The following is a 14391-nucleotide window of genomic DNA, read 5'->3' as shown; positions in this document are numbered from 1 at the left end:
TTCCTTGGGAACATCATGCTGAACCTTCACCCAGATTTCACTGCTGGTGTTGAGCTGCAGAGGCTCAACTGCAATTACGAACATCAAAGCATCACTGGCTTTAGACCCTTCCAATAAAGTTCTCTTCATAGTAACTCTGGCTATTCTGCTTCTGTACCATTTTACAATCAGCCCAGTCAAGTACCTCTTCTCTTTCACCCCACCCAATTTTAGAGGTTGTGCTACAATCAATGCACCGAAGGGAGATACAAAATCATTTTTAAAAAGCCAAATGTGTAGTGGGAAGGATTTCATGTTAACAAGCTGCAGCTTACAGCACAACTGCAAACAGATCCAAATCAATTTTTAAAATCTTGAAAGCAATTATCACAGCAAAATGGGTGCACAGTATTTATGGCACATGAACATGTCATTCATCCCATCGGATTTATTCCAATGTTTATATTCTAAGTGATCCTTCCTACGTTGTGCATTCAGTTTCCCCTTAAAAGCCAAGCTCCCTGGTTCCACCAACTCATATGGTTCATTCTCACCACCATAAAGATCCTGTTAGTGGTGACTCAGTTCACATCCTTCAAGTGGATACAGTTTCTCCACAAGCTAAATATCAGAGAACACAAGTATCACTGAAGTAGTATTGCCCTGGGTGATGTTGGTGATGTCCATGCGATGGATACAATGTTAGGGAATTCCAGGACCCAGCAGTGAAGGTAATGCTACATAGTTCTAAGTCAGGATAGCATGCTGCTTGGGAGTGGATCATGCAGGTGATGTTTTCACGTATCTGCTGAGCTTATCCACACAGGAATTCAAATGTGGGAGTTTAGAAGATGCTATTAGTAAGCCTAGCAAGCTGCAATGAATCATTTAGAAACTGCATATTGATGCAATGTACCATTGGAGGAGAGAGTTGAGATGGTGACTGGCATCCCCAATGAACCCTTCATTGTTTTAAAAGAGTTTGTCAAGTTTCCTCTTACTCTGGACAAAGTCTAGTATGCTTAATCCTTAAAAAGGTGATAATTTGACAATGTCCCTTATCAAATTTAATAATGTTGGCAACTCTTAAAGAGAGTGGTCTTATGATTGGACCAGAAAATTGTATTATTCTTTTATCCAAGTAGATATAGACAAGTTTTAAAACATTTTTTAAAAATTAAAAAATATAACCAGTTGCTGCCTTAAAAAAATACATAATTCCAGAAGATCAGCTTCCCCCACCCTCAACTTCATGTTTAACCAGCCCCAATAAAACAATGCAGAAATTCCACAAATCATTTTTCTAGCAATAATTCAAATTTTAAAACCTCTGCCTTATACCAGTGTGTGTTACTAATCTCAAAAGCAGCCTATAAAAAAATTAAAACCAAAAGTTTCAGTGACTAGTACTGGATTGATACAGGTGGGCTGAATGGACTCCTTTTTTATTGCAGCCATGATGATTACATACCCAATAAAGTTAAACAGAAAACTAATTCAGTAAGAAACGTACCAGCACACAGAATTCCAGCTAACATCAATATTCCACAGACCAAAAAGTAGGAAAGGGTCTTGCACAATTCTCATGCCAACTTCATCCTGATAGAGGCATCTCAATGTCTCCCCATAGCTGGTTTAAAACAAAAAAGTCTCAAAACAAAATTGCAATCATTTAATCTGCCCTAAATCAATATACTCCAGCACATTTAAAGTGATTAGATTAATTGTTATAACTGTACACCGTCCATATCCCATTTTAGGAAGCTATTATTCTTTGAGGAAGAAATGTTTTAAGAAAAAGAAGGTGTCTTTGATTTTAATAAGTGTGCAGCAGGGATGAATTTTGCATAAATTACAACCTAGCATTGCAATACATGTCCCAGGCATTGGTCTAAAACTGCAGTGACTCAGCTGATAATTTCTGTCACAGTATCTTGCTGGTTGTCAGCCAAGGGAATGCCCTGCAGTATTTACTGAGACAGAGGTACTATGCAGCTCTCCCTTCATTTAAAATGTGCCAAAAGAAAAAGACAATTTCTCCATTCCGTTTAACTAACAGACCTATTGGGGTGAGTTACAAATCAACTTATGGTTCAGGAGTCCGGGCAATAGTACATATTTTAAAAGTACTTATCTTTAGGTGATTACAGTGAAATGCTTCCCTTCCACAAGGTCACATTAGCATTTCATTAAAATCAGTGAGCGCTCAATTCAAAACAAAAGCAGGCAAACGTCAATGCAGGTCACTGCAGAAAGGTTACTCTGATTAACGTTGGAACGGTTGCACATGTTTTAGACACAGTGAAGCAAAGCCGAAAAGCACATTTACAGATCCAACATATCTCAAGGAAGTATTCAGGTACCCATTCTGCAGCACCATTCCGATATTCACGTACATGACTCCCAGAAAAGAATAAGAAAGGTTTCATAACACAACCGCAACTTTCAGCATTTACACTCATTCGTTTCAAAAACATGAGCTTTCAGACAGTTTCATATTAAACCGTACATGCTATATCCCAGACCATTCTCACAACTGCATTACTACAGATTAACTCCTCACATGTACAACTCGGTCTATTAATTAAGCATCTAACCTCCTAACCCCTCTTCAAGGGCATACCATATACAAACATTATAGTGTCCGACTACCATAGCAGTCAATACAGTTTTAAAACCATTACATGCACTCGAGATTGCAGAGGTTTTATGTAACTCTTAAATGTCTACAGTTTAATTCCGTCCTTACACAAAGTGAAGGTCAGTGAACTGTAACATACAGCAATCGAAGACTGACTCCACTCCCCCAAAACAACCAGCACCTACCGGTACAAACATGTAGGTCCAATCACAACTAGCTCGACCGTTTAAGAGTCTAAATAACGTTGAAAAAGCACAGCAGTTCTTCAGCCCATTCAGACGGATGCAAATACACAAGATGCCCGAGCAAAACTCAAGCAAATCACATGACTGACATTAGCAAACAAAATAAGGGGCAATTAAATCACTCAGGAATCAGACTGATGTCAACCTCAGCTGCAGTGTGTACTGCATCCTCTTGACTCATTCTGACGATCAGAATTCAGTCACAGCGAGCTTTAGTCTGCAGCTTGCTCGCCGAGGTTGGTTTCTGCTCATTTGGTCCATGATAGAGCTGCAGGAAGATTTTAGTATTCTTGAACAGTGACTGCAGTCAGCCAATCGCAATAGAATGAAGTGTGTCAGCACGGGCACTAACTGACACACTGTAGCAGGCACAGTCACTTAACCTCTTGTTGAGTAAATAGCACTGACAGGATGTCTTAGCAAGGAACCTATTTATAAGCATCTGGCTGAACTGATATGACCCCTATCATCTTCATGATGGCCTTTTAAAGATGCCATTAACTTCTGCAAATATTATGCTTTAAGTCAACACTGTAAACGGTATCTTAAATTGTATTGGCACGGTACACTGCCATCACTAAATATATTTGAAAATCTAAAAATTTTCGGGACTTATCCTGAAATATCTTCACACTTTTGGAACAGTGACAGTGTGCACTCTATAGTGCATAGAATGAATATGGTACAAACTGAACCCGTTGTATCCAAACTGGCTGCTTCTGAGAGCAACTTAGCTAGTCCCACTCTGCAATAATGCAGCGTTTATTCTCTTCAGATAGTTCCCCTTTAGAGGTCACAACTGAACCTGCTGCTCAATGCATTTCCAGACCTGAACCACTTGGAAGATCATTCCCCCCCACTTCCCCTTCCCTTTCCCCTTCCCTCCCCTCCCGTTATCTTTGGTTCTTTTGTTAATCACTTAAATTAGCGCCCTCTAGTTTGCAATACTCTCACTAATGGGAACAGTTTCTATCTACTCTACCCACAGCCCTCCCGAACACCTCAACTGAATCTCCTCTCAATATTCTCTTCTTCACGGTAAACTGAGCCAATTTCAACCATCTGTCTTGATAACTGAAGTTCTTCAGCCCTAGAACCACTCCCATGAATCTTTTCTGCATTCTCCCAATGTCTAAAACATGTGCAACTGTCCCAAACGCTAATCCTTCACATCTTCCCCAAAGTGTGGTGCTTAAAAGTCAGCAAAATCTTTCAGTTGATGCACATGTTAAATACAGGTTTACTATAGCTTTGTTTTGTGACCTATAATACACATCCTATACCGCAGTCAAATCCATTTTCTCAACCTGCTGTCTGCAATGAATCATGTACATGCACTCCCAGCTCTCTTTGTTCCTGTATAAAATTATCCCTTTAATTTTGTATTGCCTCTCCTTGTTCTTCCTTGCAAAATGACTCATTTCACACTTCCCTGCTTTAAATTTCACCTGGCACTCGCTTGCCCATTTCACCAGCCTGGAGCTGTCCTCTCGAAGTCTGACATTATACTCCTCACAGTTCACAATATTTCCAGATGTGTGCCACTGGCAAATTCTGAAGTGTCCTACAGACCAAGGCCTGAATCAGTCATATAAATCCCAGAAAGCAGTGGCCCTAGTATCAAACTCTGGGCACCCTCAATTCTGTCCAAAGAACAACCCTTCACCACAGCTCTGTTTCCCATCACTCAACCAAGTTCATATCCATGTTGCCAGTATCCCTTATAATCCATGGGTTTAACTTTGCTGACAAATCTGTTCAGTGGCACTTCATCAAATGTCTTTACCATAGGACAACATCCCAAGTTATTTCACAGGAAAATTACCAAACACAATCTGACAGTAAGCAGCTTAAGGTGCTATTAGAAGAGGGTGAATATGTATTATTTAAAGTTAGATTGCTTTCTTTTTCTTTGTTCTCATGATGTAGGCATCCCTGGCTAGCCCAGAAATTATTGCCTGTTCCTAGTTGCTCTTGAACAAGTGGTGGTGAAGTGCCTTCTTGAACTGCCGCAGTTCATGTGCTGTAGGTAGACCCACATTGCTATGAGGGAGAGAGTTTCAGGATTTTAACCCAGTGACATTGGAGAAACAGGTATATACTTCCAAGCCAGGTTTGATGGAAATACATATATATATTTATGGCCTAATTGGAGAACTGGAAGATATTGAACCATTGGCATACTTCCTGGTTTAAAAAGTAATCTTTCCCAGAGTTTAAAGGGAACCCAGGTAGTTTCTTGGACATGAGATCAACAGTTTAATGTGGGCTATGATCCATGTGACATTTACACACAAGTCAATTCACTTTGGGAACACAACAATGTAAAGATTTTAGGAAGACAAGAACTAAGTTTTGATGCCCCTAATTACAGGAAACAATCATTTTGGAATTAGTCTATGGAGATCCCTATGATGATGGACAGGAATTTTGATTCCACAAATGTAGGGGGTTTACCAAGAAGGAAGAATCCTCTAAAGCAACAGTATAACTGTGAAACAATTTCTTTCCATCTCGTGATTGAACTACTTGAGAACCCAATAAAGTTTTCATGCCTCAGTGATTTGATTAACTTGAAAACACTGAAAAGCTGAAGTTTGACTATTATCCAAAGGCTTGTATTGAGATTGGTTTCCATCTGAAATAGAGTGATATTTGGAAGATCTTACATTGATCCAGAGCTGCCAACAATGTAAACCAACTTAAAGATCATCAGTTAGGCTCAAACTGTGAAGTATTTGCACATGCTAGAAGCTCCAAACATTCATTCACAGGACCCTGTTTTATGTAGGCAAGGGTCTGTATATTACACTATTTTCATGAAGAAAGGAAAGAAAGCCAATCTCAGCTGCATCTCCATGGCAACACCCTGACCAATCATAATCTACCGGCCTGGAGAAAGAATTAAGATTGACAGCTGACTGTTTTTACGGCGTCTCCATGCCAGTGATGACCCAACCAATCTGTACTTGCTTTTTAATTGAATAAAATGATTTTCCTTTTTTAAAGACTGTTTCTTGTGTTTTAGTTCTGGTAAGTGTAGGATGTAAAGTTTCAAATTATTGTCTAGTTTAAATTTTACACTGCCAAGCAATTATTCATTAAGTCTTATCTTTTGTTGTTTTAGGTCATTGACCATTAAAGCTGCTTCTCCATTTGCCCTTTTACTAAAATATCTCTGCAGAGATGTTGTTGTCTTTTGTGTTGTGACACCTTATCCATTTTAGGATTAAAAGGAATACATGTCTAATTCTGGAACATGTGTTAGACAGTAACTAGCCTTGCCACTTGTTTTTAAGAGTGAGCTTTGTTTATAAGAGATGGATTGTTTTAAGTTTATTAAGAAACTTGGTTAAAGTCTATTCCAATAGTTGGAAGTAATAAAGGGAAATAGTTGGCCACTTGGCGATTGAATCAACATGTTTATACAAATGGTGTGACTGTAGAATTGTAGGGATTGATTACTGGCACACTCTTCCTATCATAGTCATAATAGAATGCTGTGTTACATGGAATGAAACTTGTACATGCTGGTGTTTACATGCATATGCTGCCCTGGTCCTCTTAGATGATAGATTTCATGTGTTTGGAACGTGGTGTTGAAGGATGAGTGAGTTGCTGCAGTGAATCTTCTAGCTGGTACACAGTGTGTGTCAGTGGTGGAGGGAGTGAATATTGAAGGTGGTGGATGGTGTGCCAAAGGATGGGATGCCAAATGACTTGCTTTGTTCTGAATGGTGTCAAGCTTCTTGAGTGCTGTTGGAGCTGCACTCATCCAGGCAAGAGGGGAGTATTTCATCACACTTCTGACTTGGGTCCTGTAGTTATTGGACAAGTGTCTGAATTATAGACAAAGAAGGAAAGCAAAGTGCTACAAAGAATAATCCAAATTCATTACCTAGTTTTGTTACATATGAGAGAATGAACTTCAGGATGCTATCAGCACCCAAGGATCTGTGGTCAGTAGGTAATGGCAACAAACAGGCTTGTAATAAGCTGCAAGTACTAGACTGTATAATAAAGTTGCACTATCAATCAAGTCCTACCAACACATGCATTTACTGCCATTAACCATAAGACATCCCAGTGCACCCCATTGTAGTAGTATCAGTTAGAATTTGACACCAAACCACCTAAGAAGTGCTAAAGGCTTGGTCAAAAAGGAGTGAGCTTATTGCATTACTTGCATGGTGGAAGTATATACTGTACATCATCTTTCCACCAGTAATAAGGTCAGTATGGGGATGGTTGCTGATGGCTGTACAGCATTCATGACTCCTAAGGTACTGAAGCCATACATGTCCTGTCCAAATGCAGCATAACCTGGACAATATCCAGTTTGGGGCTAACAAGCATTGAATCATAAAGTACAGAACAGGAGTTCAAGAAGTTGGTTCACCACCAACTTCGCAAGGGCAACTAAGAACAGGCAATAAATGCATACCAAGTCAGTGACACCCACATCCTATGAATGATTAAAAAGAATTCAATTTGTTTTCCTCATAATCATTTTATCTAAAGTGCTAGCAGCACCTTTGGGCAAATTTTGAGTTTTCTGTCAGCAGTCAGGGTCATGCTAAAGAGCAGAAAACCATTACTGTGGCCCCAAGTGGTGGAGGTTTGTTTGAAAGTGCAATCACAGCTTCTTACCCTGGAGGGTTGTGGATTGAATACATTTAAGGTTCAGGGATGTAGTTTAGATTTTCACTGAATCAAGGAATACGGGGAATGGGTAGCAAAGTTGAGTTGAGGTCAATGTTCAGCAGCGATTGCATGTTTGGTAGGCCAGATTGTCCACTCCTGACCCTATTTTGCACATTCTTAAATTAAACCAATTCACCTTCGCATAAAATGCATCACCATATTTGAGTGCCATTTATAGTGACATCATTCTGTGGGATAACTTCAATGAACATTCTCAAATACCTTCCTCTTCTTCCATCTGCAATCAAATTCTTCCTGTCATCAGGTGCATATAAGCATTTGTATTCAGATTCCATAGTAGCCCCTGTACTTATAAAGATAAAATATTTATGCTTAAAATTGCACTGATTTGCACCTACCTCTCGTGGCAATTACAGAGGGGTTAGAATTTTCCTTTGGGCTTCAAGATCCCTGTCACTGTCAGATTCCAAAGGGAGTCACAAGACCACGCAGTCTGGTGAACTGTATCTCACTCATAATTTTCCCCAAATTGGCCAATCAGTGACCAGAGGACATGCACAAGGCACAAGTAAGCAAGCCAGGGGGTGCTCTCAAAACCAACGGGAGGCCCTTCAATTTGGAACCAAAAGCTGACTGCTGCAGCAGGTAGGTAAGTGAGGAGCTACCTCAAAATGGAGGCAACCTCACTCCTACTTCTTATAACTTAAAATGTTTTTTAAAAAATCCAAAGGCCTTTGCATTTGTGCAGCACCAATGTAGGGGGCATGGAGAACTCCTCCAATACAGATCAGAAAGATGTATCTAGTTGCTACTGACAGGGTGGTAAAATCTTATTAAGTCAAATAAAGGACAGTGCCAGTAGGTTTGAGGGTGATGGGGAGTGGGGTTTAGACAGGTAGTGTTGATAAGTGGAAAGCATCTGGGGGTGGTGGGGAGGATTCAACAAGAATGGGTATTTTTAGACTACAATAGCTAGAGGAGTGGAATTTTCAAATCAACTGATGAATCACAACATTATTATCTCCCTTCTGGATGACTCAGACACTCACACTCCCACTCAGATCATTCAAACCCATCCTGGGAACCGCCAGGATTAGTTTGTCAGAGAAACAAGGGACAAAAGGCAATACTTAATGGACACAGGACAAAATCGAAGTAAGGGAGAATCTCTTAAATAACACAAGAACTGTTCACCCTGGCTGCCGAACCTCACATGGTTTCCTGGGTCAATATATCTCACAGTGTGATGTATGGTCTGTGTGCTGTCCTACGTGTAAACTCGTGTGAGGTAAGATTCTTGTTGAGACAGATATCTTGAGGTTTATGAACAACACTAGCTATCTACATTGCCATAATATTAGAGTTATACATTGTCCATGCATCTCATTTTATTTGTCTTGCAGTGTAGGCACAGCTCAAAATCACAGAATAATAATTTCCCCTTTCAGTTCACTTCAGAGCTAAATCAATCTTTGCATATTACAATCACGTAACATTTTGATGCTGCTTTTGTAGTTAGAAGAATGTACCATAATTGTTAGCACTTTCATAAACAATCTTGCATAATGTTGAACCATGAAACGATTCTAGGGCACCGTAGGTGTAATTCAATAAAGAACATGGACAAAAAAATTGATTTTTTATTTGTCATCTTTCTAATTTCAACCCCTTAGCTGCACACGATAAAATACATCAAAATGTGCAAAAACATTCGTGTAATTAACTTCTAAACTTAACCAAAGTTAAATTGCGTCTTTGAAAAATCTAAATGTTTACATAAACTACTGTAAAAAAACACTGCAAACTAATCTGGAGGTCGAGACATAGAACTGAAATGACCAGCACGATATCAGGTTCAGAAATACTTGTTACAGCATAGAAAATGACAAACGTTAGCAGTTACCAATTCACAATATGATCAAAAGCAAATATTGAAATATAAAGCAAAACTTCTGTTCAGTAATGTGTTCAGACTTTGAAAGGTTTTGAAGCCTCTAACTATTGGGTCATGGTGCTGCAGTGCAGTTACAGACTTGTTATATACTTGCAGCTAGGTTGGATTATTAAGGGAAAGGCAGAGAGCCACGGAAATTCAAAATAATTTTGCTTTGTAAGTTGATTGCATTTAAGACAATTTCTCATCTGTGCTTCACATTGCTAGAGTGATGACAAGCTAATCCTCAGTCAAGAAGATTTGATTAGCTGAAGCAATAAGTAGAAAGATAACTGACATTGCTTTTCCAAATTAAAATCATCCTTTTAAACAAAAACATAAAAATGCCATGCTCCACAGTGTGTATGCTTTGCAGATTTTGTTGCGCAATATTATAATATTAACAAGAAAAACTTATGTCTTTATCTGACCTTTAAACAGTATTCATAAGAGAGCAGATTCGCCCCTCACAGTCAGAAAGAACAGTTGCAATTTTTCCGTAAGCTTCTAATTGAAAGCCACTGGGGCAGAAACCAATTTTAAAAAAAACCTCGTAGATCAGGCATGACATAAAAAAAGTCACATGTAAAAGATTATTGAAGAGAACATTATGGTAAGTGAGCTATGACTATCTTACTAGTATAATTTGTCCTATTAAAACAGATGTGTTTCTTGACAAATGCCCTTGCTACCCTTTTGATTGTCCTGGGTGCCCATTAAATCCCTGGACCTTGCATCACACTCACTTAACATGCTATCAAGCCATTTGTCTTGACACACTTAAGAGTAAGAAATTGTCCCTGAAAATCATCTTGTACGAAAATCACCTTGTAATAATGGTCATGTCTAAAGGGGTACAGCGTGGAAATAGACCCTTCAATCCAACTTGTCCATGCCAACCAGATATCCTACATTAATCTAGTCCCCTTTTGCTAGCATTTGGCCCATATTCCTCTAAACCCTTCCTATTCATATACTCATCCAGATGCCTTATAAATGCTGTAATTGTACCCACCTCCACCACTTCCTCTGGCAGCTCATTTCCATACATGAACCACCCTCTGTGTGAAAAAGTTGCCCCTTAAGTCTCTTTTATATCTTTCCCCTCTCACCTTAAACCTATGCCCTCTAGTTTTGGGCTGTCCTGCCCTGGGGAAAAGACTTGAGCTATTCACCCTATCCATACCCATCATGCCCATCATGATATTATAAACATCTCTGAGGTCACCCTCAGCCTCCAACGCTCGAGGGAAAACAGCCCTAGCCTATTCAGCCTCTCTTTACAGCTCAAGTCCTCCAATCCTGGCAACATCCTTGTAAATCTTTTCTGAACCCTTTCAGGTTTCACAACATCCTCTATAGCAGGGAGATCAGAATTGCATGTAGTATTCCCAAAGTGGCTGCAACCTCCCAACTCCTGTACTCAATGCTCTGACCAATAAAGGAAAGCATGCCAAATGCCTTCTTCACTATCCTGTCTACCTGCGACTGCACTTTCAAAGAACTATGAATCTGCACTCCAAGGTCTCTTTGTTCAGCAACACTCCCTAGGACCTTACCATTAAGTGTATGCGTCCTGCCCTGATTTATCTTTCCAATATGCAGCAACTCACATTTATCTAAATTAAACTCCATCTGCCACTCCTCGGCCCATTGGTCCATATGATCAAGATCCCATTATACTCTGAGGTAACCTTCTTCGTTGTCTACTACACCTCCAATTTTGGTGTCATCTGCAAACTTACTAACTATACCTCCTATGTTCACTTCTAAATCATTTATATAAATGACAAAAAAGCAATGGACCCAGCACCGATCCTTGTGGCACTCCACTAGTCACCAGCCTCCAGTCTGAAACGTAACCCTCCACCACCAACCTCTGTCTTCTACCTTCGAACCAGTTCTGTATCCAAGTGGCTAATTCTTCCTGTATGCCATATGATTTAACTTGCTAATCAACCGACCGTGAGGAACCTTGTTCAGCGCCTTACTGAAGTCCATATAGATCAAAGCCACAGCTCTGCCATCATCATTTTTCTTCGATAGTTTTTCAAAAAAACTCAATCAAGTTAATGAGATACGATTTCCTATGCACAAAGCCATGTTTACTATCCCTAATCAGTCCTTGCTTACAGAGGGAGATTTTCCAGATATTATTCTCCCATAATTCGTCTGATTTCTGTTTTCTGCATGGTACTGGGTAGGTGGTTAGGGGGTGCCAGTGTGTCTGTATGGGAAGGTATAGGACAAGTAGTGATGAAGTGGTAATGTCACTGCACTACGTAACTGCAGATGGTGAAATGTGAATTCAGTAAAATCTGGAATTAAAGGCTACACTAATGGTAACCATCTAATCACTGTCAATTGTTGTAAACAAAAAGGTCTGTTTCACTGGCATGAAGGAAATCTGCCATTTTGTTTTGTTCTTTATTGATTGGTGGGATGTGGGTGCTACAGATTGGGTCAGCATTTACTATCCATCCCTAATCATCCTTAAACTGAGCACTGGTTAAGTCCTTTCAGAAAGCAGTTAACAGTCAACTACATTTCTGTGAATCTGGAGTCACATTAGGACAGCGGATTTTTTTCCCAAAAGTATATTCATGAACCAGATGGGTTTTTATGATGACTGACAATGGTCATATGGCAAAAGTGAGGACTGCAGATGCTGGAAACCAGAGTTTAGATCAGAGTGGTGCTGGAAAAGCACAGCAGGTCAGGCAGCATCCGAGGAGCTGCCTGACCTGCTGTGCTTTTCCAGCACCACTCTGATCTAAACAATGGTCATATGATCACCAATAGACCAGCGTTGTTTAAATTTCATGTTTATGTTGTATTCGAATTCCCCCCTCTGTCATGGTGGGATTCAAACCCAAATCCAAAGAACTTTACTCTTGGATTCTTGATTGCTAGTCCATTACTAGTTTTGATGTGGTCTGGCCCAGATGTGTGTCCAGACCCACTATAATAAGAATGACTCTTTGCTGCCCTTTGAAATGTCTCAGCAAACAATTTTGTACAAGGACAATTAGGGATGGGCAGCAAGCACTGCACTTGTCAACAATGCAGACATCCCACAAATGATTAAAATGAACCAACAGGAACTTTTCCAGCTAGCTGTACAAGTGTGTGCAAGTTCTTATACAACATTCACTTTTCTGTTGACACCCCTTACTGTGTGAACAGACATTGCAGCTCACACTCAAAACAAAAAGGGAACAGATTGATAATCTGAAATTTGAAAAAGATTCTTGCCTGAGTCTTGCAGTAAGAATGACAGCAAGGTCAAATCCCCTTCAAGCCTCTTTGCATCTTCCTCAAAACACACATTCCAACCAAATGTTGTGCCATCACTCAAACTAATATTACATTTAATCTACAAGATAAATCATTGATATGGATTGTGAACAATTGGGAGCAAGCATTGATCCTTGCAGTATCCTATTAGTCACAGCCTGCCAACCTGAGAACAACCCATTGAATCCTATTCTCTGTTTTCTTTCTGTTAATCAGTCCTCAATCTGTGCCAGTAAATTACTCTCCATTTAATATGCTGCAATTTTGTTTACTGACTTCCTGTGGGGGATTTATTGAAAGCCACCTGAAAATCTAAATACACCATATCTGCTAGTTCCCCTTTAACTTCTTTGCCAATAACATCCTCAAAAGCATTCAAATACGATTTCCCTCTCATACATCCACATTATGGCTGTACAAGACATTGGGAAGGCCATATTTAGAATATTGCATTCAATGCTGGTTGGCCTGCTATCGGAAGGATGTTATTGAACTGGAAAGGACGCAAAAATGATTTACAATGATGTTACCAAAACTGGAGGGTTTGAGTTATAAGGCGAGGCTGGATAGGCTAGGACTTTTTTCTCTGGGGTGTAAGAAGCTGAGGGGTGACCTTATAGAGGTTTATAAAATCTTGAGAGGCATGGATATGGTGAATAGCCAAAGTCGTTTCCCCAGAGTAGGGGAGTCCAAAACTAGAAGGCATAGGCTTCAAGTGAAAGTGGAAAGATTTAAAAGGGATCTGAGGGGCAACCTTTTCACACAGAGGGTGGAGCGTATATGGAATGAACTGCCAGAGGAAATGATTTGATTTGATCTATTATTGTCACACGCACCTAAGTACAGTAAAATGTTTTGTTTGATGTGTAGTACAGGCAGATCGTAATGTACAAAGGTCACTGGGTGATTGAACAGAGCAAGGAATACAAAGTTACAGCTGCAAAGAAGGCATACAGAGCAAGATCAACATTAGATTTGAAATCTGAGAGGTCCATTCAGCCGAGGGAGAGGGTACAATCGGAAGTGACAATATTTCTGTTGAATAAAGGGAACTGTGGAGCTATGAGGGAGGAGCTGGCCAAAGTTCAATGGTGCAATACCTTAGCAGGGATGACAGTGGAGGAACAATGGCGGATATTTCTGTGTATAATGCAGAAGTTGCAGGATCAGTTCATTCCAAAAAAGAAGAAAGATCCTAGGAGGAGGCATGGGTGGCTGTGGCAGACGAGGGAAGTTAAGAAACATATAAAGTTAAAAGAGAAAAAGTATAACATAGCAAAGATGAGTGGGAAAACGGAGGACTGGGAAGCCTTTAAAGAACAACAGAGGATTACTAAGAAGGAAATATGCAGAGAAAAAATGAGGTACGAAGATAAACTGGCCAATAATATAAAGGAGGATAGTAAACGTTTTTTTAGGTATGTGAAAGGCAAAAAAATGGTTAAGACTAAAATTGGGCCCTTGAAGACAGAAACAGGTGAATATATTACGGGGAACAAAGAAATGGCAGAAGAATTGAATTGGTACTTCAGATCTGTGTTGACTGGGGAAGACACAAGCAATCTCCCTGAGGTAACAGTGGCCTGAAGGACCTGAACTGAAGGGAATTTATATTTGCCAGGAATTGGTGT

General features: G+C 39.8%; 1 protein-coding gene across 9 annotated transcripts in view; it reads right to left on the bottom strand.

The window, feature by feature from the left end:
- LOC140457922 (anoctamin-4) overlaps window positions 1-14391 on the bottom strand; it is a 187546-nt gene that overhangs the window by 132674 nt on the left and 40481 nt on the right. Inside the window, exon 1 of one of the 9 annotated variants that reach the window (XM_072551730.1) lies at window positions 3556-3575. The exons of 5 other annotated variants lie outside the window; for them this stretch is intronic. Coding sequence is in view for 1 of the 4 variants with exons in the window: in XM_072551727.1 (XP_072407828.1) it covers window positions 1493-1517 (25 nt within the window). In the remaining 3 variants the exon portion in view is untranslated. Of the gene's footprint in view, window positions 1-1492; window positions 1598-2805; window positions 3163-3555; window positions 3576-14391 lie in introns of those variants that run through there. 3 more of the 9 variants (XM_072551728.1, XM_072551729.1, XM_072551727.1) reach the window with 3 other exon arrangements.

This window comes from Chiloscyllium punctatum, chromosome 32, assembly GCF_047496795.1.
Source record: "Chiloscyllium punctatum isolate Juve2018m chromosome 32, sChiPun1.3, whole genome shotgun sequence".
NCBI lineage: Eukaryota > Metazoa > Chordata > Chondrichthyes > Orectolobiformes > Hemiscylliidae > Chiloscyllium > Chiloscyllium punctatum.
The sequence above is the reverse complement of the archived record's forward strand: the minus strand, read 5'-3'. Positions and strand labels throughout refer to the sequence as shown.